The following is a 25,007-nucleotide window of genomic DNA, read 5'->3' as shown; positions in this document are numbered from 1 at the left end:
AGGTGCTTTATATAGCATGGTTCGAGTTATAAAATGTGATACGGCGGACGTACACCCGACCGTTGAAAATTCTACAAAGGCGCAGCGGGCACAGTGTGATCTTTCCTAGGACCTTCTTAAAGCGGTGATCAGAGGAAAATTGGTGCTTCGACTTAGAAAACAGAGAAAGATCCGACTATTATTTGAGATTACACAGTCTCTGTGTGAATTAATTCGTTATTTAGACCCGTATTACTGTTTTACGTTACCCTAGTTCATATTTGTGTTTACTAAAATCTCGAAAACTACTCAGCCGGCGTTAGGTTTGTTGCTCGCTGGGTGGGCATTATCCCCATTGCCCAGCTAGTTAGCTAGCTAGCTAAAGGTGCTAGGTTAGCTAGCTAGCTAACTATCGTTAGCTGACGCCACCCGGCCAGCCCCCCCACCCACACAACGTTCAAAGCCAGTAAGTTGTATCAATCTACCAGCTCCATGGTGTTTATTGTAAATCTTGTACAACTCGTGAGGTGTCGAATTCACTGGATGTGTGTCGCGAGCTAGCAAGCCCTCCATCAGGCTAATTGTTGTCGCCTCTTCTCCTAAAAGTCAGTGAGAGTTGATGCATTTGGACAAAGATTGGCGAGGTGGTGTGGGTGTTTTTGTTCTGGCCGAGGGTGCATTCATTTCAAACGTGTTCGTTCACAGCCCAGAAACCAACTGGAATCCGTTAATTTAAACCAACGCCAGTGGATTTTTTTTTTGTGTCATTGACATGTCACGTCCAACGTCGGCGTCACTGGCTGTTTTCAATTAACTTGCTAATTGGCTAGCATCGTTAGCTGAACCTGTCCCCCATGTAAGTTAGCTCGTGCTCCGATAACGTGTATTTATAGTTTGATGACAGTTTTGGCTGTGGTGTCTTTGATTTTGTTTTTCCAACCAGTTTAGCTAATTTACTGCTTTCATGTACCAATTGATCAAAGTCATCCGTGGTAGTAGGTTAAACATGACGACACGGTGGATTGACTTTTAACTTGACTTTGTTTCCAACAGAGACATTATTGGTGTAGAAGCTGTTTGTTCGCTAACTAAAATCAATCATGGAGAACGATGCTTGTGTCGAGCCGAAGACTGAAGATGTTGCTGCGGATGAAGTTGAGCAACAACCAGCAGCCCCGGCTCCACACACATACACGAAGGTAACACAATGAACGGGAAAACACACAGGTTGTGATAATAAACTGAGTAGAGATCTTAACCTTTTTTGAATTGTTGCTGTTTAGGAGGAGCTTCTTGAAATAAAAGAACTGCCAATCTCCAATGAGAGGCCAGACTGTCTGTCTGAGAATTACGACAGGTAAGTCTTTATTCCTTAGGACATAAACAAATTATTTAGTGATTTTATTTATTTTTTTAATCAAATGTTATGTGGTTCAAAAAAGGATAGACTAAGATACTTGTTTCGTCTCCTTTTTGATGCAACTTTGTATCTTTTTTTTTACCTTGATCCTAATCGGGCCTCAGCAGTTTGAGCATTTCACTTTTGTGGCTAAACATACATGTGTGTCAACTATAAGCACATTGAGGAGCACTTGCACGAATAACGCATATTATGAAATTCAGCCAGAGCAGTTGGTAAAGGTTTTCAGGTGGTACTGAACTCAGAGCCAGATGACATGAAGGTGTATTGGGGGGGGGGGGGGGTCTGCCCCGGACCTGTGGCCGGGATGTCTGCCTCCTGCTGTGGTCCCTGCGTCCGTAGCCAGGGACTGTTTGATTATCGCAAGTCATATCGTCATCACCATATTCAACAAGGTTATTGGATGCTGCAGCTTCTCATTTTTATCTAGATCTAACTTGCAGTCAGTTTAAATTATAAATGTTGATGGTGCTCATATCAGTTGTCACTAATTGAAATGAGCTGCTGTCGGTTCATGTGCTCACTGCACTCTGTTGTAACTACTTTCTCAGAAGACTCGCCCCTTTGTTTCATCACTATACGATTCACTGGACTCTGTTTCTCCAGTTCTAAAAAAAACTTTTAGTGATTCTTTTTTTTTTAGTGGATCACATCACTGTCAGGGGTGGTGTTCTTCCATTCATATCAGTAATTTGCATTGTCACTTCTCTGCTCAATTTGCAAAGACAAAATTGACGATGTAAGTTTCTGATAAGAAAAAGAGCAAGGAGAAGCAAACAATTCTAATGATAACAGAGTACTCATTCAAATTGTTGAAAAAAGTAGAGGGGGGGGGGGGGGCGTCCAGTAGCTAAGTTTATAAGAGGTTACCAGAGTCATGGCAAAATAATCTATGATCATTTCTAACTTTTGTTTTACCTTCCCCATAAGATGTTGTGGTTGTGTTAAACATGTCAAGTTGGTAACAAACATGTTGTGTATGTGTTAGCTTGTACCTTTTTCCTTTGATTGCCAGCCCTACAAACAAAGATTTAGAATCAGACATTTTTTTCTTAAGATCTGGGATGAAAGATGAAAAGGAGATATCATTCTTGGTGCACCTGTCAAAGTTTAAAATGTAGTTAGTATTTGTAGCAGTTGTGGCAATGCTTATATTCACGAAATTTAGTTTTATTGTGCTTCCTCTGTCCTAATGCTTTAATACATTATTAAAAAAGTTGATATGAGATGTTTTTGAGGCCTTTCTGTGATTCCATTGAGGTTTGTCTTGACAGTAAAGAGGTGAGTGTCTTTTTAATTGAGGTTTTTCAAATGGTCTTTTGATAGTGATGGCGTCTGGGACCCTGAGAAGTGGCATGCCTCACTTTATCCCACTTCAGAGCGCAGCTCTCCAGTGGAAGGATTTAAGAAGGACTATCTGGATGACAGAGTTCCTCTGAAACGAAGAATCCCAGGTAAATTAATGTTTTTTATAAATCTACAGATGATGATTTTAACCATCCAATGTTCTTCAGTTATTAGAAGAGTCGTGAAGCTGTGAAAAACTAGGTTAACAGAGATTTCTGGTATTGTAATGCGCATAACTGCTAAGAATTCTTGGATTAAGCGAATATTAAACAACTCTGCTGTCAGAAGGAGGGATAAGAAAGTTATTTACTCCAAAGATATTTAGACGCTTGTTGACCTGTGTCTGTTGTAGATTTTGTCAACACAAATTGCTATAATTGTATTCAGATCCTCGCGAGCGGTTAAAGGAGGATGATCTGGATGTGATACTGAGCCCACAGCGACGCAGCTTTGGAGGGGGATGTCAAGGCATCGCTGCGCCTGCACCCCACACCCGTCGGCCAATTAGCCCCCTGGAAAACAAGGAGAATGAAACTCTCCGTCTAGGAGGGGCGCGCAGAATTGGTAGCGGACGCATAATAGCTGCCCGCGCATTTGAGAGAGAAGCCCGTGCGGAGAAGGAGAGGGAACGGGAGAGAGAATTTAAAGATAAAAGATACAGGGTTGGTGTTTGCCTTCTGTCCATCCATTATGAAATTCCCTCAGCTTTCAGATATGCATTGCAGTGATGTCACCATTGCTTTACAATGCTAATTTGGATGGTTTAGGATTAGATGTGTAAAAGAACACCTTTTACAAAATAGGCAGTTTTACACATTTTCAGTTTTGCTCAGTCATTTTTTTTCTTGAAATGTATAAAATCAAGCTGTTTACACTCAACCTAAGTAAAATTAATAAGCTTTATTTTTTATTTTATAGTTTCATTTATATGTGGCTCATTTAAAAAAGTATCTACCTTGAGAATTGTTCTGTTAATTATTCAAATTGTCATTGTCTTATGTCATTATTTGCAGAGAGATTTTGGTGACAAACGGGTCTTTAGTGAAAGGAGAAGGAATGACTCTTACGCAGAGGAGGAGCCAGAGTGGTTCTCTGCTGGTCCGACAAGCCAGTCTGAGACAATTGAGCTCATTGGATTCGACGACAAAATCCTGGAAGATGACAGACGCAAGTCCAAGCGCTCAAGGAAGCGAACAGAGTCTCTGAAAGAAGGCATGTCAAACTTTCTCTGAAACCTTGCCTCTGAATTAAACCAACACTAATAGTATATTAATAATGTAGCTTAAATGATATTATTTAAATAACTAGCTATTTTTTTGTGCAGTAGTGGAATGTAATGGTGGACAAGCGGAAGAGCAAGGTGTGGTTTTGCAGTCGGCCGACCAGGAGGTTCCCCACCCGGACGTTCTGCCTGAGCAGTCGGCCGGAGACTTTGACTTCAATGAATTCTTCAATCTGGAGAAGACCATGCCAGGACTGGCTTCTGTGAGTCCTCGGGTGCACTGTGTGGTTGTGTTGGTGTTTTTTTATTTCTCTCTCCTTTATGCCATTTACTAAACGGTAAAGGTTTTAAAGTTTAAATTTACTTCATTCATTATGAACCTCTTGGAGGCCAGATTGTAATATTTCAGGTCAAAACTGTAACACAACTGTCAATCTGTTTTAGACAAGACATTTTGAGACCAAACAATAATTCTACTATATACTTTTAGTAAATGATAGATCTCACTGAACTTGATCTGCAGTGGTGGGTGTTGTCACAGACTGGTGCACTGTCTAAATAACTCATTTAGCTTTTGCACAAGTGTCAACAGTCCAAATTTATGCTCATTATTATGATTAGGGATGCACCGATCCGCTTTTTTCACTACCGATACCGATATCTGAGGTTTAGTATCGGCCGATACCGATACTAATTAAACAGTCGGATTCCCCTGGTCCGCACCAGTTCTAAGTCACCCGCGGGCGAGTTCACCAACTTTGCAGCACCGGGACCGCGGGGAGAGGCGCCGGACACTGTCGGCTCCGCACGGCTTGTTGCTTGCGTATGACGTCACTCACAGCGCACAGCATAGAATTACACTGAATAGATCAGCCGATATGGATCGGCCCATTGTCACCGAAACCCGATCGGTGCATCCCTAATTATGATGGCTACATTAGACTTGTCACTAATTTTGAGAACTTACACAACCATTTTGCTAATTAAAGGAGGTTGTGTTGTTAAATCAACTTAATGCCAAGCAGCTGTGCATTTATTGACACTGCCCTCAATCGTCCAGCACATTTTGTTCTAAATTGATGGAAAGCACGCTAAACGCAAGAGTTGTGTATATTTTCTCGCACCCTTCTGTTGCCTGTCTGCAGATTTTGTGTTTTGCACTCACAGGCGCCTGTTTCTGTCTTTCAGATGATTGAGGATGTTTTGGGGGAGGGCCCTGTGTCAGCCAGCCGCTTCAGTCAGTGGTTCTCCAGTAACCTGAGCCCATCAGGCAGCCAGTCAAGTAGTCTGAGGTCCACTCCTCACGAGGAGCTGGAAAAACTAGCAGGTAAATGATTTGGTTCCCTTGGCTTGCCCAGTGTTTGGCTGAAGAGTTTTAATGCTACTATTACTTAAAAGTAGGCCAGAGTAAGATTCTTTAATTCAGGATTAATAAATTGGCAATAACTTCAACAGTAACAACAATAAATTAACAATAAATGGTCAAGAGAACAGCATTGTAAGAATTCTCGGCTTAATCTATCCAGATGTTCAATGACTAATTTTCATAATCCCAAAATGGACTCTTTAAATGTTTAAGTTGACAGCTTCAATGTTTAATTAATCCTCTTTTTTTTATTGAAGGTCTTGAACCACGCTGCACGTCCCAGGGCCAGGGCCCCGTCACATACTTCACACCTATTCAATCATCAGAGTGCAGAGAGAAGGTGGACATCCTGGAGCTGCTGCACAACGCCAAAATCGACCTGAAACCTCTACTCTCCACCCTGTCAGTCAACAAAGCTCGGCTACGTGAAAGCAGTGAGTTTCAGTTCATGAAAAGTTTGAAGTGTAGACTCATGGCAGCACACCTAACCGGGAATATACTGTGCACAAGATAATCTGCTCGTGTATGGTCATGAAATGTAGATACAAACTTGAGCATATTTTAATTGGGTGATGAAATAAAAAGGGACTGTTTTTGCCATCTGTTTAGTGTTTTGTTCACTTTTGAACAGCTACCTAATGCTTGATATGTATCTGTCCCTAGCCAACTGTGGAGCGGTGCTCTCGCTGGAAGAGGTGGAGGGGGGGATGAAGGGGATGAAGCTGAGCTCAGAACCGCAGGTGCGAAAGGTGCAGCCTCCACAGAGAGGAAACGGCACACCATACATGGCTGAGCATTTAGAGGAGGCTTTGACTGGAGCGCCCAGTGCCCGTCCACGCACGCGTGACCCAGACATGTCTGCCTTTAATAAACTAGTGAGCAGTATGAAGGCAAGTGGAACTCTGCCAACCCACCCCAAAACCAACTCAAACAATGTAAGTATTTCTATAAAACTTTTTTTATTTATGTAGCCTCAGGCTTGCACACGCACTAGCAAAAGCATTGTGTTGAAATGAAGCACAGCTGACTTTACAAAGATTTTTTTCAAATTGCGAAGACTGTACAACTTTTGACTCTATTAATAGAGAACCTATTTTTTTTTTTTAACTTCCACTTCACTGCAAAGCGATGGGTTCTAATAGTTATATAGTTAGTTTTTTCAACGGTTTGTTTTTAATATGCTTGAATGAAAAATGCAGGTTTCCCTTTTTGCACATCAGTTCCTGATTTGGCGAGTGTCCTTGGATAGATGTACATTCATCCAAAAGCACAACTGACTTGCATAGGGACACAAATTGACCTTGCATGTGCTGACAACCCATTCTCTCTCCATGTGCAATGCAGCAAACTTCAGACCCAGCTGTGGTGACGATGTCTCAATCTCAGGTGCCTCCTCAGCAGCCGAAAAACATTTTCCAGGTGTGTATACCTACTGTCGCTCTTCTATCCCATGTGCAAATTACACTTGCACCTGGTCACAAACCAGACATGTGTAGTAATACATCATTATTGCAGGATTAACCTGTTTTTTGTGCAGCAGTTTGAGTTGAATCTGAACTGGAGAAAATCTAACTTGGACCAATAACATTAAAATGAATGTGGCTTTCTTGGGGAAATGTTTTTGCATTGTAGGAGCTTTTGGGCGGACCTCATCGTAGTGGCTCCCCCACGCTACTTGTTGATCTTTTGGGCAGTTCTGAGGGCCCAACATCCTCTGCCCGGCTCCTACACAAGGGCCCTTCACCCCCTCTCTTTCCACAGAGAGCCCCCTCACCTGACTACTTCAACAGTCGGTTACAACCTCCAGCCGGTAAGTTCTTTACAACAGTGACAAGTTACACCACACCGTGGAATAAGTGTATTTTATTTGTACTAACTTTCTCTCTTGTAAGTTTAACACTTCATCCCCAAGTTTAAGAATAATCAGAAATGAGCCCAAGCATCCAAAAGTTATTTAGATACTTGTGGGAAGTGTTTGTCTTAGTCAATGATTAAGAGATTGTAAGAAAGCAGCTACAACTGCAAGCTCTGAACATCGAAAGCCTTTTAAAATGCTGCCACAACATCTGACATCTTTACTACTTCTATCACAAGGTTTTCCTGGTGGTCATCAGCCCATGCTGCCAGAACAGTTTGGTGATATGCACAGGTCCATCAGCCCGGGAACTTCTACACAGCAACAGGTTGCTTTTAATATCTGGACTCAGTAAATGTCAAATAATGGCTTTATTCTTAGAATTTCAGAAATATTTCACACATGAGCTAAAACTATTCTGTTTTGTTTACAGTAGACATTACTAATTGCTTGGATTTTAATTAAGTGGAGATTATAATGCAACAAAGAACACTTTTCAGTGTTCGGTATAAAATTCGATGGCTCCACAAGCATTATGTTGGCTCACCAAAATATTTAGCTTGTCATTAAACTCTGAAGACTTCATCATTTGGGGATCTTTTCAACTGTATGTATTGTTTCTCCAGATGAGGGCGCTCTCAATGCCAGTGAATCATGCTGACCTGGAAGCACTGGCGTTCCAACAGGACCTCGCTCTACATGCCCACCACTCGTTCCAGTCCAATTACAACAAGCCACTGGACAGGTCTTTTCGAAATAGGTTGGTTTTGAAGACATTTAGATACTGCTCAATATTTTAAATCTTAAATTGGCCATTTAATCCTGAGAGTAAATGTATACTGTACTATCTCTTAATAGTTAATTTTATCAAATGGAGTGCTGGAAATGCATTTAGAAATTGTTAACCTTCTTGTGATCAACAGACCGCAGCATGTTAATTGCTCCCCTGGTCCAGGCCCTCAGTCCGCAGGAAGAAACTCTCCAGGCAATCCTGTCACCAGCATGGTGAGTATACACTGAGCTCCCCAACAGAGTCGCTTTTTAAAACCAACCAGTCTTTAAACGTTTAAACAGGTATATAAACAGGTATTGCTGCTACTGATTTTTATTTTTCACTTTTAGTTGTCTCCTTCATTTACACCCACATCTGTAATCCGCAAAATGTATGCGACAAAGGAAAAAAGCAGAGATGACCCATCGAGCCGTTCAGACACGAAGGACGATGGAAGAGGGCACTCTCAAGATGGTATACCACATTATTTATCCTAAACTTCTTGATTTTGAGTGCAAGATGAAGTCCAACAACACTAAAATGGAGATTTGGGTTATTTGATTACAGAAAGCAGCTTCCCAAATGTTAACCTGGAAGCGATGGATTGGAACGCAGCCCAGTCTGGGGGGGTAAAGGCCAGCTCGCAGCCAAGCAAGGAGCAGGAACGCCTCAGGCCTGGTTCCGCTGGACGCCATACACCCACCATGGTACCTCCAGGACCATCCTCATCTTACCCTCGTCCCATCTACCCAGTGCCAATGCTATCCCATGTACCCATGGCGCGTCCTCCTCCCCAGCTGCACCCTACTGTGGTTCAGCGAATGCTGGCCCAGGGAATCCCGCCTCAACAGCTCGGACCTGCTCTTGTCCAAGCAGGTAAGTGAATGCAAAAAACAAGTTACCTGTGTTCTCATCTTAAGTAAAACTTGTTCTTGACTGTGAGGCTTTTATTGATTGAATAATTTATTTGATTGTGAGAACTAATAGTCTTGTTCTTACAGGTATATTCCCACCACATGTTGACCTAGCACAACTTCAAGGCCTGCCTCCTGCCCTGCTGGGACAATCGCTGTACCCTCTAAGTGCAGCAGGGCATCCACTTCTACCTCCTCGAGCCAGTACTCAGATGCAGTTAGCAGTAATGCAGCAGCAACTTCAGCAACAAAGACCAAGTGAGTTAAAGAGATGTCAAATATTACTGCTGACAGTGTGTAGGTGATTGTGTCTGCATCAAATAGCCTCAAAGGTTTTGGTTTGACTATACGTTTACGGCTTAAGGTGAGAGAGGAGTCTTTAAAATCTTCCATGAGTGCATATTCACAAGATAATCTTTATATTAGACTTTATCTAGATGTAATGTTATAAACTGCAGAGAGCTAGTATATGTGCCGTAGACTTGCCTACATTACTGTGGAAGTATTAGTTATGGCAGATTAATGATCATTCCCACTTGAACTAGTCATAAATGGCAGATTTGTTAAATTATATAGCCATCAGGTTACAAGACGGCTGTAGTAACTTAGAGCCTTTTTCTCTGCTCATCGAGCTCTTAATCTCAAAAGTAAGACCAATATTGACTTGGGCCCTTTTTGTTTGTTGGGAACCTTTTTAGTTTTTCCTGGAGCAAATTCCGGAACGATTAGAGCACTTTGAACTAATCCTGCCCCTCTGCAGATTTATAAAACTAGATTGTGGTTTTGCAGGCAGGACTAACATTCGCTCACGCACACACTTGGATGCAAATACAACAAAGAGCTTGGATCAAAGCACACAGTGAGGTGTCATTCTCTGCTCAGGATGCCATTACTCCAATAATCTTTACACAGAAAACTGTTGTTTATATATATCACTCTTATTGGGTGAGAACGTGTCTAGGTTTATTCTCAACTTTTGGATTAAACTTTTATACACTTTTCTTCTCATTTTGCAGTTCATCCCAGTGTCCAAGGCCCAATGTCACATAGCCAAGGCCCCCACCGGACAAACGGCTCCCAGCGACATGGAGGCAGCCCCCCTCTAGGCCTCGCCAAGTGGTTCGGGACAGATGTGTTGGAACAGCCACTCCCCTGCATGCCGGCCAAGGTCATAAGTGTAGATGAATTGGAGTTCCGGCCATAAGAAAATGAACACTGAGCTGGATAGCAAATATTTTTTTGTTTATTTTGGGGCCGATCTCCTCTACCACGTTTCCATTTAAAAATGTGAATTTTTTTATTTGAAAGACACAGAACTGGATAGTCTAACCATGCCCTGCTTTGGCTTCAACTTTAAAGTCACTGCTTTTGAAGAGGAGATTGATGGAGATGTTTTATTTCAGCTGAGTGATATTTTGTTTTGTATTAGATTATGCACAGTAAATAATGTATAGGCCTAATTGTACAGACCATGGGAAAGAATGTTATGCTCCCTGTATATAGGTATGGTGGCTTCTTTATGTGGGTGTCGGGAAGGTGAAACTATCAAGCAGTTCTACTGAAAACTGTGAGAACAGTCACCAAGAGTTGGTAGCATTCCTGTCTTGTCCACCTTATCTCCCCCCTTTCCTTGCACTGAGAGAGGGCCACTGCTGGGGAGATCCATCGGGAGTAACTTAAGTGGACTCTAACTTTACTTTGTGATGTGGCTTATGGCCCTTCTCTGTAAGACTGACTGGCAGGAGCATTTCAAGAAGTGGAGGGGGATGGTTGTGCCTTTTTTTTTTTTCTTCTCCCTTTCTCTTTAAATGTATCCTCCCATCCATTATGTCACTATCTGGGACAGCATTGCTCACACTGTCAGTTTTTGGAAGGTGTTTGGGATGCAGTTTGTGCTAAAAGCACAAATAGAATTAATAAATAAAAACTTCAGTAAAACAGTTCAATTGTTTTTAAATGGGTATTGTATTACTTCTGTGCCACTGACTATCTCCAATGGTCAGTCTACTAGGCACGCCAGTGCAATCACAGGAAATACAAGAGCTCTGCGTTACTGTGAATTGTATCAGATTAAGTGTTTCTAATATTCTGTCTGATTTGCCTAAAGGAGAGAACAATATTGGACATATTGCTTTAACATAATGCTGTCAGGTTCCATAGCAATATGAACAACATGGTAACATGGCTTAAAATGGTGGTCAATAACGCTCCATGTAAAGTTAAAGAGGTTGAATGTTGAGCTACTCTTGTAGATGCATTAGATTGTATTGTCCAGTGTCACCCATTTAAATTGGCATCAAGTTGAAGTCTAAACCTTATTTTGTACAGTGTTTGCTGTTCTAGTCAAACCTACTCAACTTCTAGGTATTTTCATATCTCATCAACCATTTGTGCAACATTTCTTGTATATACTGTACAGTATGTAAGGATGTAAAGCAGTGTTAAATGGTCATTATTTTTTAAAAGCGAGGCGGTTATATCTGCAGATATTACATTGCATTGATGAGTATGTGAGCAAAACAAGATGGTGCAATAATGTTAGTCGTTTAGAAATATTGTTCACTATCCACAAATACAATATTAATGTCTTGTTTGCAATTCTTAAATGACCACATGTAATGGGTTTGTGTAGTTTGTGTAATTTCAAAGAAAAAGGTCCTAGTTTTTTTTTGCCAATTTAATTTTTTCATGAATATAATGAAACTTAAACTGTTCAGTATTTGCTGATAGAAAAGTGTGTTTAACTAAGGGCTTAAAACCTTTAATTGCTCTATAAATGTGAAATAATTTCCCACTAATACTTTATATATCAGTTGGAAGCCACTTTTAAGAACAGCTTTGGGGTTGCCAGGTTGTGGAACATCCTCCAGCATGACACTCATTTTTAGGAGCTGTTTAATTCAGTAGGGAGCCACATCTATTGGGCAGTTTCACCACTGCAGCAGGATGTGGACAAACACTGAAACAAAACACAACTGCTGACATGGACTGAATCCAGAGACTTTAATTTTCAACATGATTTAAAGGTGACCAACTATTTCTAATGGATTTAGGAAGCAAAAAAACATATGCATCAGTCATAATGAATACAGACAAATTATATTGCATAAACCTTGCATCCCAGACAGATTATAAAAAAATAAGGTCTCCATTAATAACAGCTTTACTAACCCTTTATAAATAGTGTCTTGACCAAATGTGGAACCAGATAACCTATGTTTATATGATATGAGTGGAAATAAGTGGGAGGTAGCTTTACATTTTATGTTTAAATGACTGAATATGTAAAAGCAGGTCCTAAATCAAAACTGAAAACACTGTAAAAATTACAGTTCATCTCTTCAGAGACATGTGTGATCAGTGGGTAGACAGACAGTGTGATGTAGTACATGTGATCATTGGGTGTACATGCAGCTCTCTATTGTGCATGTGTGATCAGTGGGTTTACAGGCAGCTCTCTAGTACATGTATGATGTACTACACGTGTGATCAGTGGGCTTAGCAGACAGTGTGATGAAGGACATGTATGATGGAGGACATGTGTGATGGTTTACAGTCAGCTCTCAGGGAGGAGGGGGCTGGAGGGTGGCTGGTGGGGGAGGGGTTTTACACACACAGACAGGAAGAGACCTGCGTGTTCACATTCTGCCACAAACACCCAACACCCTCTGCTGCTCTTCCCCCCCAAGCCACCGGTGTTGTGACGAGTGAAACCGAATGCAAACACACACACACATCACAGCATGAAACCCCCATAAGAGACATTTCTCACAAAACCACAGCGACCCCCACCCCTCAAAAAAAGCCAAGGGGTCAAAGTTCACAGGAAGCTGGGGGGCTGCCATTTTTCGCTGCTTTGCTACAGCTAACGTCTGACGCTAGATGCTAAACCGACGCGGAGGTGCTGGAGGTTTTCTGGGTTTCGTAGCTCGCTGGAATCCACCGACCCCGGTCAATCCGCCTCTCCTCCGGCCGGCGTCGCGAACAGACCCCGCCGCCCGTGGATGAATTCGGCATGGAGCAAGTAGCGGAGCCGTCTTGGACTTCTTCGTACACCTACCAGGTGAGCAAGCACAGCGCGGAGATGCTACACAACCTCGACGCGCAGAGGAAAGATGGAGGCAGGTTCTGCGACGTGGTGCTGCGGGTCGGCGAGGAGAGCTTCCCGGCCCACAGGGCGGTGCTGGCCGCCTGCAGCGAGTACTTCGAGTCGGTGTTCGGCCGCCAGGCGGAGGGCGACGCCAGGGAGCTGGAGATGCACACCATCAGCCCGAAAGTTTTCAAAGACATCCTGGACTTCGCGTACACCTCCAAGATCGTGGTGCGACTCGAGTGCTTCCCCGAGCTGATGACAGCCGCCAAGTTCCTGCTGATGAGGTCGGTGATCGAGATCTGCGCGGAGGTCATCAAGCAGTCCAACATCCAGATCCTGGTGCCCACCTCCCGGGGGGGAGAGGCCAGCCTCTTCCAGGCCACGGCCGCCTCGGAGCTGGGTTTCCCGGCGGCTCCGGAGGGGCTGGTGAACGGATCCGGGCTGCTGCTGAACGGCCGGAGCTTTGCTAGCGATGTGCAGATGTCCCTGGAGGCGGGAGAGGACACCGCCGTGCTGCTGGAGGACGGCGGGGAGTCCTCGGTGCCGATGCTGGAGCCTGTGGACGGGCTGTCCGGGTCCCCCACCGCGGAGCTACCGGGGAACAAGCTGCATCACCGGGACGGCTCCCCGGCGTCCAAGAGGATCCGGGGCCGACCGAAGAAAGCTGCTGGTGGTGGGGTCGTGGAGGCTCTTCCCCTCACCCACAGCACCCCCCAGAAAGACACCGGGCTGTTCCCGTGCTCCACCTGCGGGAAAGCGTTCACCGAAGCCTCGCGCCTGAAGAACCACGAAGCCCAGCACGGAGCCTCCAGCGGCGGGGGGTCGCACAGCCTGGGGGACAGCCTGTCCCCGGCGGGCGGCTTGTCCCTCATGTCCCACCCGGGGCTGCTGGAGAACGGGCTGGGGATGGACAACCCTCGCAAGCGGGAGAGGACCCGGCGGCACGTCGGCTGCGACATCTGCGGGAAGGTGTTCCGCGACGTGTACCACCTGAACCGGCACAAGCTGTCCCACTCCGGGGAGAAGCCGTACGCGTGCCACGTGTGCGGGCTCCGGTTCAAACGCAAGGACAGGATGTCTTACCACGTGCGGTCCCACGACGGATCCGTGGGGAAACCGTACGTGTGCCAGAGCTGCGGGAAAGGCTTCTCCAGGTGAGCGTTCACACAGCAGGTCTTTGTGTTGGGAGTTGTGGGGGGGAGCACTGGTGGGACTGGGACTGAGCCTCAGCCTCCAGGATCCCTGCTGTGTAGATCTGTGTCTAAAGGATGCTCAAGCTTTTGAGTGACCATGCGAGTTGTTGTTGTTGTTGTGAGTTGACAACAAATCAAACCCTGAGGAAGGGATGGTCTCTGTAATAATAATAATGTAAAACCCAAATCCCTCTGTGACAGTGATAGGAGAGGATACACATATAGTGTTGTCACAGGTTTATAACGGCAGGACACACATCAGGCATCATTGTGATTCAGCCTCACTCCCACACACACGCAGCCACCAGCTCCCAAGCTCTGTTTCCCAGGCTCAGTGTTTCCCAGGCCCAGCCACTGGCTCGATGGCACCACCTGCTGCACTGGAGGTCCACGCACAGGACGGATGATGCATTAAAACAAAAAGCAGCAGCCACACAGGTTTGAAAGACGTAGAGAAAGGAAACAATGGAGGTCGGTGGGAGAGACGTCCCTGTGTTAGTGGGGGAGACGTTCAATCTGGTGGTGTGATGTATTATCAAGTATCTAGAGTTACTCCCAAATATATGATGCTCGATTCTTTATGACTTCACGTGAATGAAGGTTTCTTACTGCAGCAGTAATTCCTCTGTGCACATAAAATATATGTGTGCACTTAACCCAGGTTCACTTTTGAACTCTGCAATATTAATCTCCGTCTGTGAAATGTGCAATCCGTTTTTACACATATTCACACTGTACATATTCTGTCAACACTATATATATTAGTTATTTATGCTTTATTTATATTTTCATATATCTCCTTACATTCATTTTAGTAAGTGCTTATACTGATGTTTATTCCTGACTACTCTCTTGATCTTTTAACGTTGCAAATTCGGCCCTCTGTGGGACAAATAAAGGATTATCTTATTTTATCTTACATATAATTTGCCCCTTTCACAAACTTTTTGATTTCTATTAAGTGGTTTTTTTTGCCGGAGACATTTTGACCTGTTGTCACAGGGGAACACACGTGTATATAATGGAGTTAACCACTGCAAACAGAACAAAGTCATTCTTAGTGTTATCAGTAACATCTGGGCCTTTCCTGCTATGACAAGTCAAAATATCTGCTGAGAAGAAGGACCGCTGGCTCTGTCACACTGTCATTAATAGAGCATCTGAACACAGAGGAAGAGCCATCTGTAATGTGATCAGTTACATCTGTGCTTAAGTTTAAAGTCAAAATGTCTGTTGTGAAATAGGCCCGGTATATTTATTCTGCTTTAGAATGGTGGACCTCTTATTCTTCACATGTGTACGTTAGGGTTATTTATATAGTTACAAACTTCAACTCTTGTATTCACGGTCCTATATGTGCCAGCTATTGTTACAGGTTGCTTCCCCAGTCTTCAATGTCAAACTGTTATTACGCCCACTGTATTAATTTCATGGTAAACTTTACAGGAAGCAGGAAGAAGAAGCATAATTTAGTTTCTAAGTCTAATGAGCCCATATAAGGTGACACCTCAATATATGTCTGCCCTCAGTCATATACTTTTTTAATAGATCAATCAGGCTCTGATATTTTACAAGACATGGTTTGTCTTTCCTTTACTAGATGAATGTTAATTAAAACAAATACACCAAGTGTTATTAATAACATTTCTGGTAAATTTCTTACTTGCACTGATATAGTTATTTTGCATTATTCTGATCTGGCACTGAAATGTCACAAACAAGGCTCACTATAAGTAAGAGGGTGTGCAGGAGGGTTTTCATCTGTCACTTAATAGACATGGGAAAAATATTTTTTGGTTTTGAAAAGACGCCACACACGTTGAATATAATATTCAAATATCTTATTTCCTTTTTCTTCTTCCAGACCCGACCACCTGAACGGACATATCAAACAAGTTCACACAACAGAGAGACCCCACAAGTGCCAGGTAACACATGGAATCCACATGTTAGAGTTGTTATATATAATAAAACCCTGCAGCTAATGACTGTATTTAAAACCCCCATGTGTAAGAAAGACATTAACGTGTCAATATCTGTATTACAGATTTGTAATGCCTCTTTTGCTACGAGAGATCGCCTCCGGTCACATCTCGCCTGTCACGAGGACAAAATCCCCTGCAAAGTTTGCGGCAAGTTCCTGCGCGCTGCCTACATGACGGATCACCTGAAGAAGCACAGTGAAGGAACACATAACTACTGCGGCATCTGCAACAAAGGTAATCCTGGAAACTGTCAGCATACCAAATGTCTGCAAAGGTCACCGAGACAACTCAGCCCCATGTCGAATGAGGGATGACATGTAATTCCGATGTCGCTGTGGCTGCTGATATGAATATGAGGAGGGATGGTGTTACGGTTGGACTGCTGTAGTTGTTAGAGCTTTTGTAAAATTGTTGATTTGTATCAACAATGGGAAAGTGCAGGATGTCCTGTAATCCTGTCCTGCAGGTCGACTCTCAAGAGAGAAGAAGTGTGTCGTGACTGTGTCGCTATAAAAGTGAATATTGTATGGCTTCCATCTGGCAATGCACTGTGCTGACGCCCAAATATGTATCAGATTCAATAAGTTGTACAGTTTGTGAAAGAAGCGGCGAACACTGCTGCCACAATAGAGCTGTAACGTTACACCTCAAAGGATGATAACCTGGTGTCGTGCCTTTTTGTGTGTTTGGTATTCAGATTGAGTCCTGGTTCCTAATCCATCTTCTTCCTCATCAGTAGTTTGTGCCCTTCCTTGTATTACAATGTTGTAATGCTATTTTCTGAACATTACCTCCCAGACAGGATTGGAATTGAAAAGCATATCGATGAATCAAAGTCAATTTCATTATTTTACATGATTCATCACCCTGTTGGTTTTGATAGTTTCCCCAAAGCAATCTTCAAATTGGAGGACCTGTAGGTTCATTGATTAGATCTGAGGGTGATGTAGATATTGTGATTTGATCATGAGAACATCTCTTTTCAGTTTTCTTCCCACTTGGTGTGTCTGTACTCTGGAGCTGCTAATGTTCTTCTGGTGGAGGAAGTGGCACCCAAGGCTGTTTTTAAAATAATTTAGTTGTTTGCCTGGTGCAGGACTTTTGCTGTTGATATAGTGATACTCTTTTGTTGTGATTTACAATTAAGGAAAGGAAAATAATTGAGCTTTCCCCCGATTAACCATATGTGTTATTCTGGTCTTCGCACCCACTTCTGATCTCCTGTTGAGGGTTGACGATGAACGTTCGTCCTTGTTTACATGACGGCCCTCTTGTAGCCAAGGCTTTGTGTGTGTCAAACGACTTGCCTTGTTCTTTGTTCTTCTGGTCCCAGGTTTCTCCACTGCGTCCTACCTTAAGGTGCACATAAAGACACACCACGGCTCTCCACTGCCCCCCTCAGCCACAATGCACAACTTCCCTGAGCCAAGGGGGGGACTGCAGATGCACAACGGCACCCCTTACCACATGGGACACCAGTGCTCAGTGGAAGGCAAGCGGCCGACCGCCCCATCCGAAATGTTCATGTTTCTGGCTTTCATGTGCGCTGCTGCTTTTTGGAGAAACATGCTGCTGCATCTGTGTGTATGTTTAAAACACAAGCATACAATCACCGCACTGCCAAACATTTACTACTGTGCAATTTCATTCACTAGTTGTCCTTCTGTTAGCCAGCTGTCAGGGTCTTTGGCTAAGAAGGGGCAGTGTATACGAAAAATTTCTCTGTGGTAATCAGGTGGATGGAAAAAATGTTTTCCCTGTTGTCATTGCACGGCTCAATTAGGACATTTCGGTTATTATTATCTAGCTATTAAACCATTTTTATGCCCATGACCAGGGAGGTAAACCAGACTGTGGTGAACTAGATCTTCATGAATCCTTCAGCAAATCCAAAATAAAGTCCTTTCTAATTTGTAAGTAATTACTATTTAGCATCAAAACTTAAGAAATCCCATCGCTGGTAGTGAATTTAGTTCCAGTGATTAGGAAACATCTACAGCCCTGTGTAAACTCTCAAGGCACTGCAGCACCACAAGCTAGCTTTCAAAGTTATCTTCCAAAAATTACAGTTTTTGGTGCTCAACAGATGTGCTTTCAAATATAAATTGTAAAGTTTACTAAAATCTGCCCCATGTTTCAGAATACATGGTAGTGATGCCCTTGCTGATTTGATTTACCTGTTTAGTCCGATTTCATTTGCATGGTGTTAAATATCTACTCTATAGTATCTCCCTTACTCCTCACTCATTTGGGTCATATATTAACATACCAATTGCCTTGGCAGGTGGTTCGGTTACACCTGCCAGTTACTGGATGACAATATTAAGTAACAACTGTTTTGTTTCAATCTAGTGATATAAAACTCCTCAGAATTAACACTCACAGCGGGGGGAAACTTCATTAGAACTAGGCTAAGCTTGACCTCATGGTTTTAACAAGCTGCAGGAAAAGTGCTGGAAACATTAGAAGCTCAAAGTAGTTTCACTGACTCGTGTCAAAAGTGAGCATTGCAGAAATGGCTGGAGGAAACCTCTGTAGATTAAAACTTGTAGTGCAGCTTTTCCTATAGAAGAGTATATATATGGCTGTATTTGCCATAGAATATAGCAATTGAGCACAATTATATTTAAATACTTGTGTTCTTACTCATAGTCACGTAAGATTATGTAGCATACTTTGCTTTTGTATGTGCGTGTCTGTCTTGCATGGCCATGGCAGCATATTAACAGTGTCTGTACCTGCTTGGCTGGTCCATCAGCAGTTGTCCAGCGATGCACAGTGATGCATGCTCGTCCTAATGTGCGCTCCATTTGTCCTGGATTCATTGACACTTTTGTTGTTGTGCAATTTTGGGGGAGAACCAGTAGCATAGAGACAGTGCACACATCAAAGTGAGCCACACCTGGCAAAAATAACCAATAATTTTCTCTTTTGATTTGTACTTGGAACGTACTATTTGACAAAATAACAATTAGGCCATTTGCATAGCATAATAAATGGTAGCTGTAACAATATTATAGATTTCATTTCAATCTGAAGCAATACATAGATTTCTGTTTGAGGCAGGTGAAGAGATTGATCTAATAGTTGAGAAATTAGGAAATAAAGGTGTGTAAGATAGTCTGTTTCTTTGAAAGCTAAAGGAGATTGTATTTGTAAATTATTCTGCGGGAACCATAGATTTGTTTCACTATGTGCTGAGTTACAAATCTCTGGTTTGCTGTAGTATCATTTTTATGACATCAAGTTTTAGCATCAAACTCATTCATGAAATGAACTCATAATGCCAGGATCAGTTTCTCTAACTATAGCTTTGTGTTGTCAGCATCATAATAAAAGGAACCAGCTCTATTGATGGTTTGTCCTGGGGAAAGCATATACAGAGAAAATACAATTGGTCCTAAACCATACTGGACAGGTTCAAAAGATTGGCATGTGGTTATTAGAACCTGTGTTTAATAGGTATGAAGAGAACTATTTTAAAGCTGTACCAGATAGACGTTGATTTTATTATCATCAACATTCAATTTCCTCACCATGTTTATGCATATTAAGGTCTGTAAAGACATTAACCGCAGCAAAATCAGATATTCTCCCGTCAGAGTTTTTGGCACATACTGTCAAAAAAGTATATAACTTCTGAAAGCCATTTCTTAATGGACTAGTGGACCAGTATTATTTGGTTAAAGGTACAGTATGCATGAAAACAAAGGGAACCACGATGGGCATCGTGTTTAGATTAGTGTTTAGTTTAGTGTTTAGTTTTGCCATTTCAACATTCTTTTTATCCACAAAATGAGACTTTTTTTATTGCAGAAAATAATTGTACATATTAGTCTGTCAAATAGTCGCTTGTAAAATATTTGCTTTCACAGTTGGACAGTTTTAAATGTTTGTGTGTCAGTAAATGAACAAACCTCTTGTACAAAAAGTATAAAAAAGTTTTCTGTCATCTGGCAGATTCCAGCTAAGCCACCAGGAGAAAAAGCTGAAAGTATCATTTCCCCTTGGAAATAGCCAGAAATGTGTACTGTCACTATATTTACTGATTTTTTTCACTGTAGTCTGGATTTAATGTCATGTGAGACAATTAAGTTGTTTGTGAAAAATACTTAGAATTCGCAGTATGGGCTTTTTTCTCACTGTTAATTTGACCTGTTTGATCAGAATGCACAAGGAAATGTAATTATACCTTTTGCCTCTAATTCAATTTGTTTGAATAACTTTAAAATGAACTCTGCAGCAGTATTGTATAGGTTTTTTTATTGTTAAAGTGTTGTTTGAAAGAGCTTGTCAAAGAAACTCACATTTAGAAATTTGTCCATTCAGAAACTACACTTGCTGTTACCATGGTAACCAAATTTTCTTTAGTAATCTGCAAGTGAACTGCACTCAATGCTGGCTTTGTGCGTTTGCCAGTGAGCCAACATTGTGTATTGTGCATAGTTGTGTTTTTTATTATTACTTGGGATTAGTAAATCCAATTGCTAGTCAAATAGATGGACTCACATCCAATGTATTTTTCACAAACATGAACTGTTTTCATTAAATATACCAATAATTACTCATAAGGATTAAGCATAAGCTGACAGGGTAAGGAGGGAAAACATTAATTCGTCCCTGACAGCTTCCGTGATGGGGTTCACTCAGCATGGATTCATTCATACGAGTAAACCTGTCCTGCACACTGTGTTTACCGACTGCATTTCAAATACTAGTGATGAAATGAAGGTAATTCTGTCCATATGGTTTCCGCTGGCCTGTTATGTCTGTCCCTCCCCCTTCCTTTCTCCCTGGCCGGGTGTCGTGTAGACCTGTGCGCCAGTCGCCAGCTGCTTCTCACCTCGTCTGAGGCGGAGGGTCGCTTTCATGGGCTCTCTGGACACCCAGTTCATCCACAGCCTGGCCCTCCAGCCTTGGGCCTGCAGCCTGAGCTGCTCATGGGGAAGCCAGGTGGGACTCCATATTTCTGGGAGTGTCGCTCTGGCGGGGTGCCTGGCTTCCCCGTCCATGGGCCGGTTACAGGTCAGTATGGTCCAGCAGGAGGGGGGGTTGGGGGCATGGTGCAAGCATGGCCCAATGGTTGGATGAGCAAAGCACATTCCTCAGTGGACACTATGCAGATGGGCTGAGCTAGATGATAGTACAGTTCAATCCTGTAGACACATTTTTGAAGGAAATGTCTTTCTTCTCTGTTTTGCTGAATTCAAACATTAATGTGTAAAATCATTTGTTCATCTTGTTCCAGTTGTGCTTATTGTCTTCTCGCTGAGCACCTGATGTTTAAGTTTGAGACTTTTGCAGGTGCCAGCCAGCTACTGGATTAAAGTTGTATTTAACTAAACTTGTTTAGTAATAATATGTCCTCATTAATCTTTCTCTTCCCTCCCCTGTTCCTCCTTCTTCACTCCCCTCTTCCTACCCATGTGGCATTTACCTCAGACGGAGAGGAGAACGCTGAGAGATGTCCTCATCTGGAATCAGAGGAATCAGATCCTTCATTTGGAGAGATGCCAAACAGTGACGAACTGAGATCTCCACACAAACCCGACGAGCCGGAGCTTGAGATGCCATCTTTGTCCTGCAACGGAGCTTCAGGGGGGGCGTTGGGTTCCCCCGAGGGATCCAAAGCCAAGACGGACCCTGAGAAGAAGTTTACCTGCGGGATCTGCGGTCAGGCCTTCCGCACAAAGTCCTACCTCAACAAGCACCAGCACAGAGTTCACAAAGGCCAGAAGGCCCAGGGCGTTTCAGGGTCTGGCGCTAGTGAGCAGACCTCGTCCCTGTCCTCTCCCTTCTCCCCCCAACAAAACATGTCCTTGCTCGAGTCCTTTGGCTTTCAGATTGTCCAGTCCGCTTTCGCCTCGTCACTGGTGGACGCTGAGGCAGGTCAAAGTGGACTCGACTTTGGAGGGAAGTGACAAGTTTGCTGGAGATATAATGAAGCTTGTCTCTTGCTGGTCAAAGCCGGGTTGCCCACAGAAGATGAACCGTATTTGGGAATAACTTTGCCTCAAGACTACTTTTTTCTGTTTGTCACGTTGCTTAATATGTATCCAATATTTTTGTCAGAGACTGCCATACGATTCCTACTTTTTCTACTTTTTCAGAGTATGAAAAGTGAACGTTGTGTACATTTTATTTGTGAAGAAACGACATGAAGGTTTTATTTCCTTTGTCTGACATGAACCTGTTGAAGTTATGTTTGGTAGGCTCTCAGTTGTTTTTGGCTTGTGTGTTTATCTTAGCTGCACATATGTTCCTGACATGAAATTAATTATTTACGGCATTCTTAAAATGAAGATTTTCTTTTAAATGTCGGCCAGCTCTGATGTACTTGGTAAATCAACCCTTGGCCATTATAACAGTTTTTAATCTTTCATATAAGCAGATGTCTTTACCTCAGAGCAACAGGAGGACTGAGTTCTGAATTTATGTTGGATTTAGTTTTTATTCAGACCATGGATTTAAATTGGCCTCAATTTTTCAGACAAGTTTTGCTGCATATCTGTTAATTTCAGACAATTTACCTTATTCCTAACAGGCACACGGCATATTTCATTACGCATTTATTATGAGCAACAACTTTGTACAAAAAGAGTGGGTTTAAAGGTGGCTGAGTAGCACTGATAGTTGTCAAGGACCTTTGGGAATCATTATCGACAGGATTGTAGCTGACAACGGACAGTTCAGAAGCACTTTTAAAACAAGTATCATTAAAACTACCTTTTATTTGTTATGGCACCGACACAAAACACATTTGGCTTCTTAGAAGTTGGCAAAAAATATTTCACCCATAAGAAAAATAGTAATTAAGCTACCTCAGAAGGTATTAACACCACAGTGCTTTGTTGTTAATGTGTGATAATCATAGCTTAATCAAGTTTTATGGTGTTTACTTTATTGGATTTCTAGAATTAAAGGTAAAAAATGAAAACGACCTCAAAGCCCCAGCAGCTTTAAATCTTCCTAATTTAGTCAGTACTTAGAAGGACCTGTTTCGTCATTATTTAGCAAAAAACCTCAGAGGAAAGTTGTATTTGTGAATCTTGAGCAGAGTTGGTAGACTGAGGTCACGTCTAACAGAATGTGCCCCTGGCAGCTCATTTGGCTGTGAATAGCCTTTTTTTGATCTCATCATTAGTAAAAAAATTTAAAAAAAGAATAATTAATATAAAAAAGTGCAAACCTAAGGAGAGGAAAGCCATTTATTATTGTGATTTATACTGTGTCCAGCAATGTTTTTTATCATTTAATGAAATAGGGTTTTTTCTATCACGTCGGGTAAATTTAGATTTAAAATCGGTCTTGAAACATGCCTTGAGCTTGTTGGGACCCCCACACCCCTCACAACAATGACGAAGTTTCCGAGTATTGTTTGTTAGTTACGAAATCAGTGGTGTACATTAACCAGGGACCAAGGTCAGGTATATTTTCAGTCTATTTTTTGAGAAATGTAAATTATATTTTATTAACTTATTCATGCCCGATTTTCTTTTTTTGTGTACAGTTTTTTAGTTTTGATTGTCAAACAAAAATCTTGTGATTTGCTCATTTTGATAATTTTTTCACTGTAGATCATGTTAAATGGAGTTCCGTGCGTGTTCTTGTGTGCGCGTTGTGCAGCAGTGAACGGGTGAGAGGAGGGATTCACGCCCTGATCCACCAGCTTCTGCACCGACCAAACGTAATGCAACCTTTTCAGAGTCAAGTAACTAAGCTCATGTTCTTTGTCCAGTGTTTATTCATCTTCTTCGCCTGCACGTCTTGTATTGATCAGCCCCTCTGTCAGTGATCTATCATTCGCTTGCTCTGTTGTGTAGATGACACGACTTGTGTTTTGCACTAACGTCCACTCGGTTAAGGCACAAGTAATCCACCTTGCTGTCTTTAATTCAAACTGTTGAACCCAAACATTCCTGTGATGAGAACAAACTTAAATGAGCCATTTGTACTTTTTAAATAACCCAGTATGACATCTGTGATTGAATGAAAGGATCTCTATAGTATAATCTGACTAAAAGAGGTTTAAGGCTGTAACTGAATATTATTTTCATTATCGATTATCCGGCAGATTTGTTTTTGAATCATATATGTCCATTTAGACTTTCAATTAACTTTGTTTGTCTGATCAACAGTTCAAAGCTCAAAGATACTAGTATGCTGTCATAAATGCCACAGCTGCAAAGTCACTGCAGAAGCTAAAGAAACAATTAACCTCTTAACAAGACAAGACAAGACAGTTGTTAATTCAATTTTCTATTGATCGACCAATTGATTTAATGGATTAGTTCATAAGAAAAATTGTTTTCATTATCTCTTCACACTGAAACGTAGATCTATACAAGGTCGAAATAACACAGTTGCAAAGTAAACAATATGAGATTTAATTACTGGGTATCATGAGGACCTCACATACAAAACGTGTGTGTGTGTGTGTGTGTGTGTGTGTGTGTGTGTGTGTGTGTGTGTGTGTGTGTGTGTGTGTGTGTGTGTGTGTGTGTGTGTGTGTGTGTGTGTGTGTGTGTGTGTGTGTGTGTGTGTGTGTGTGTGTGTGTGTGTGTGTGTGTGTACATGTGCCATCTATGCATGTGTGTCTGTTTCCTGCTTCTGTTTAATTATTATTTGTAAGTAAATTTGTCTGTTTAATTCAGTACATTCCTATATTATTTATGTTTTTATTGTGATTGTTACAAGTGAATATACCATTCACATACACCGTCTATAGATATATATATATATATAAATATATGAACCAACCAATATGATCAATGTTTGTCAGTGGTGGTCCTGTACATATATATAGTTCTTTTTCTTGTCTGTTGTATGGAGGGGTGTTAAGTTATGGCCATTTTGACTGA

General features: G+C 42.1%; 2 protein-coding genes across 4 annotated transcripts; both read left to right on the top strand.

Annotated features, from left to right (window-relative positions):
• The first annotated feature begins 121 nt into the window (after nucleotides 1-121).
• eif4enif1 (eukaryotic translation initiation factor 4E nuclear import factor 1) lies at nucleotides 122-10,821 on the top strand. Of its 2 annotated transcripts, none has more exons than XM_061069669.1 (19): nucleotides 122-445; nucleotides 1,033-1,178; nucleotides 1,263-1,336; nucleotides 2,726-2,853; nucleotides 3,134-3,408; nucleotides 3,760-3,958; nucleotides 4,071-4,231; nucleotides 5,157-5,295; nucleotides 5,592-5,768; nucleotides 5,998-6,269; nucleotides 6,679-6,753; nucleotides 6,967-7,144; nucleotides 7,429-7,517; nucleotides 7,816-7,949; nucleotides 8,113-8,194; nucleotides 8,312-8,435; nucleotides 8,529-8,837; nucleotides 8,963-9,133; nucleotides 9,892-10,821. In XM_061069669.1, the coding sequence occupies exons 2-19, from the start codon at nucleotides 1,080-1,082 to the stop codon at nucleotides 10,077-10,079; spliced, it is 2,874 nt and encodes a 957-aa protein (XP_060925652.1). In that variant the 5' UTR covers nucleotides 122-445; nucleotides 1,033-1,079; the 3' UTR covers nucleotides 10,080-10,821. The 2 variants fall into 2 exon arrangements, with proteins under 2 accessions (XP_060925652.1, XP_060925651.1); XM_061069668.1 differs by having other exon boundaries at nucleotides 122-835.
• Nucleotides 10,822-12,743: 1,922 nt separating this feature from the next.
• On the top strand, nucleotides 12,744-24,593 carry patz1 (POZ/BTB and AT hook containing zinc finger 1). Of its 2 annotated transcripts, XM_061070109.1 has the most exons (6): nucleotides 12,805-14,122; nucleotides 16,026-16,089; nucleotides 16,209-16,380; nucleotides 17,480-17,638; nucleotides 20,959-21,171; nucleotides 21,589-24,593. In XM_061070109.1, the coding sequence occupies exons 1-6, from the start codon at nucleotides 12,891-12,893 to the stop codon at nucleotides 22,065-22,067; spliced, it is 2,319 nt and encodes a 772-aa protein (XP_060926092.1). In that variant the 5' UTR covers nucleotides 12,805-12,890; the 3' UTR covers nucleotides 22,068-24,593. The 2 variants fall into 2 exon arrangements, with proteins under 2 accessions (XP_060926091.1, XP_060926092.1); XM_061070108.1 differs by lacking the exons at nucleotides 17,480-17,638; nucleotides 20,959-21,171 and having other exon boundaries at nucleotides 12,744-14,122.
• The last annotated feature ends 414 nt before the right edge of the window (nucleotides 24,594-25,007 follow it).

This window comes from Limanda limanda, chromosome 4 (assembly GCF_963576545.1).
Source record: "Limanda limanda chromosome 4, fLimLim1.1, whole genome shotgun sequence".
In the NCBI taxonomy this organism is placed as follows: Eukaryota; Metazoa; Chordata; class Actinopteri; order Pleuronectiformes; family Pleuronectidae; genus Limanda; species Limanda limanda.
The sequence above is the reverse complement of the archived record's forward strand: the minus strand, read 5'-3'. Positions and strand labels throughout refer to the sequence as shown.

Coding starts and splice junctions, on each gene's coding strand:
- patz1 (XM_061070109.1), top strand. CDS start 12,891: ATGGAGCAAGTAGCGGAGCCGTCTTGGACTTCTTCGTACACCTACCAG. Junction 14,123..16,025: donor TGCGGGAAAGGCTTCTCCAG/GTGAGCGTTCAC, acceptor TTCTTCTTCCAG/ACCCGACCACCTGAACGGAC. Junction 21,172..21,588: donor CGTCCATGGGCCGGTTACAG/GTCAGTATGGTC, acceptor CATTTACCTCAG/ACGGAGAGGAGAACGCTGAG.
- eif4enif1 (XM_061069669.1), top strand. CDS start 1,080: ATGGAGAACGATGCTTGTGTCGAGCCGAAGACTGAAGATGTTGCTGCG. Junction 5,769..5,997: donor AGCTCGGCTACGTGAAAGCA/GTGAGTTTCAGT, acceptor ATCTGTCCCTAG/CCAACTGTGGAGCGGTGCTC. Junction 7,950..8,112: donor GACAGGTCTTTTCGAAATAG/GTTGGTTTTGAA, acceptor TGTGATCAACAG/ACCGCAGCATGTTAATTGCT.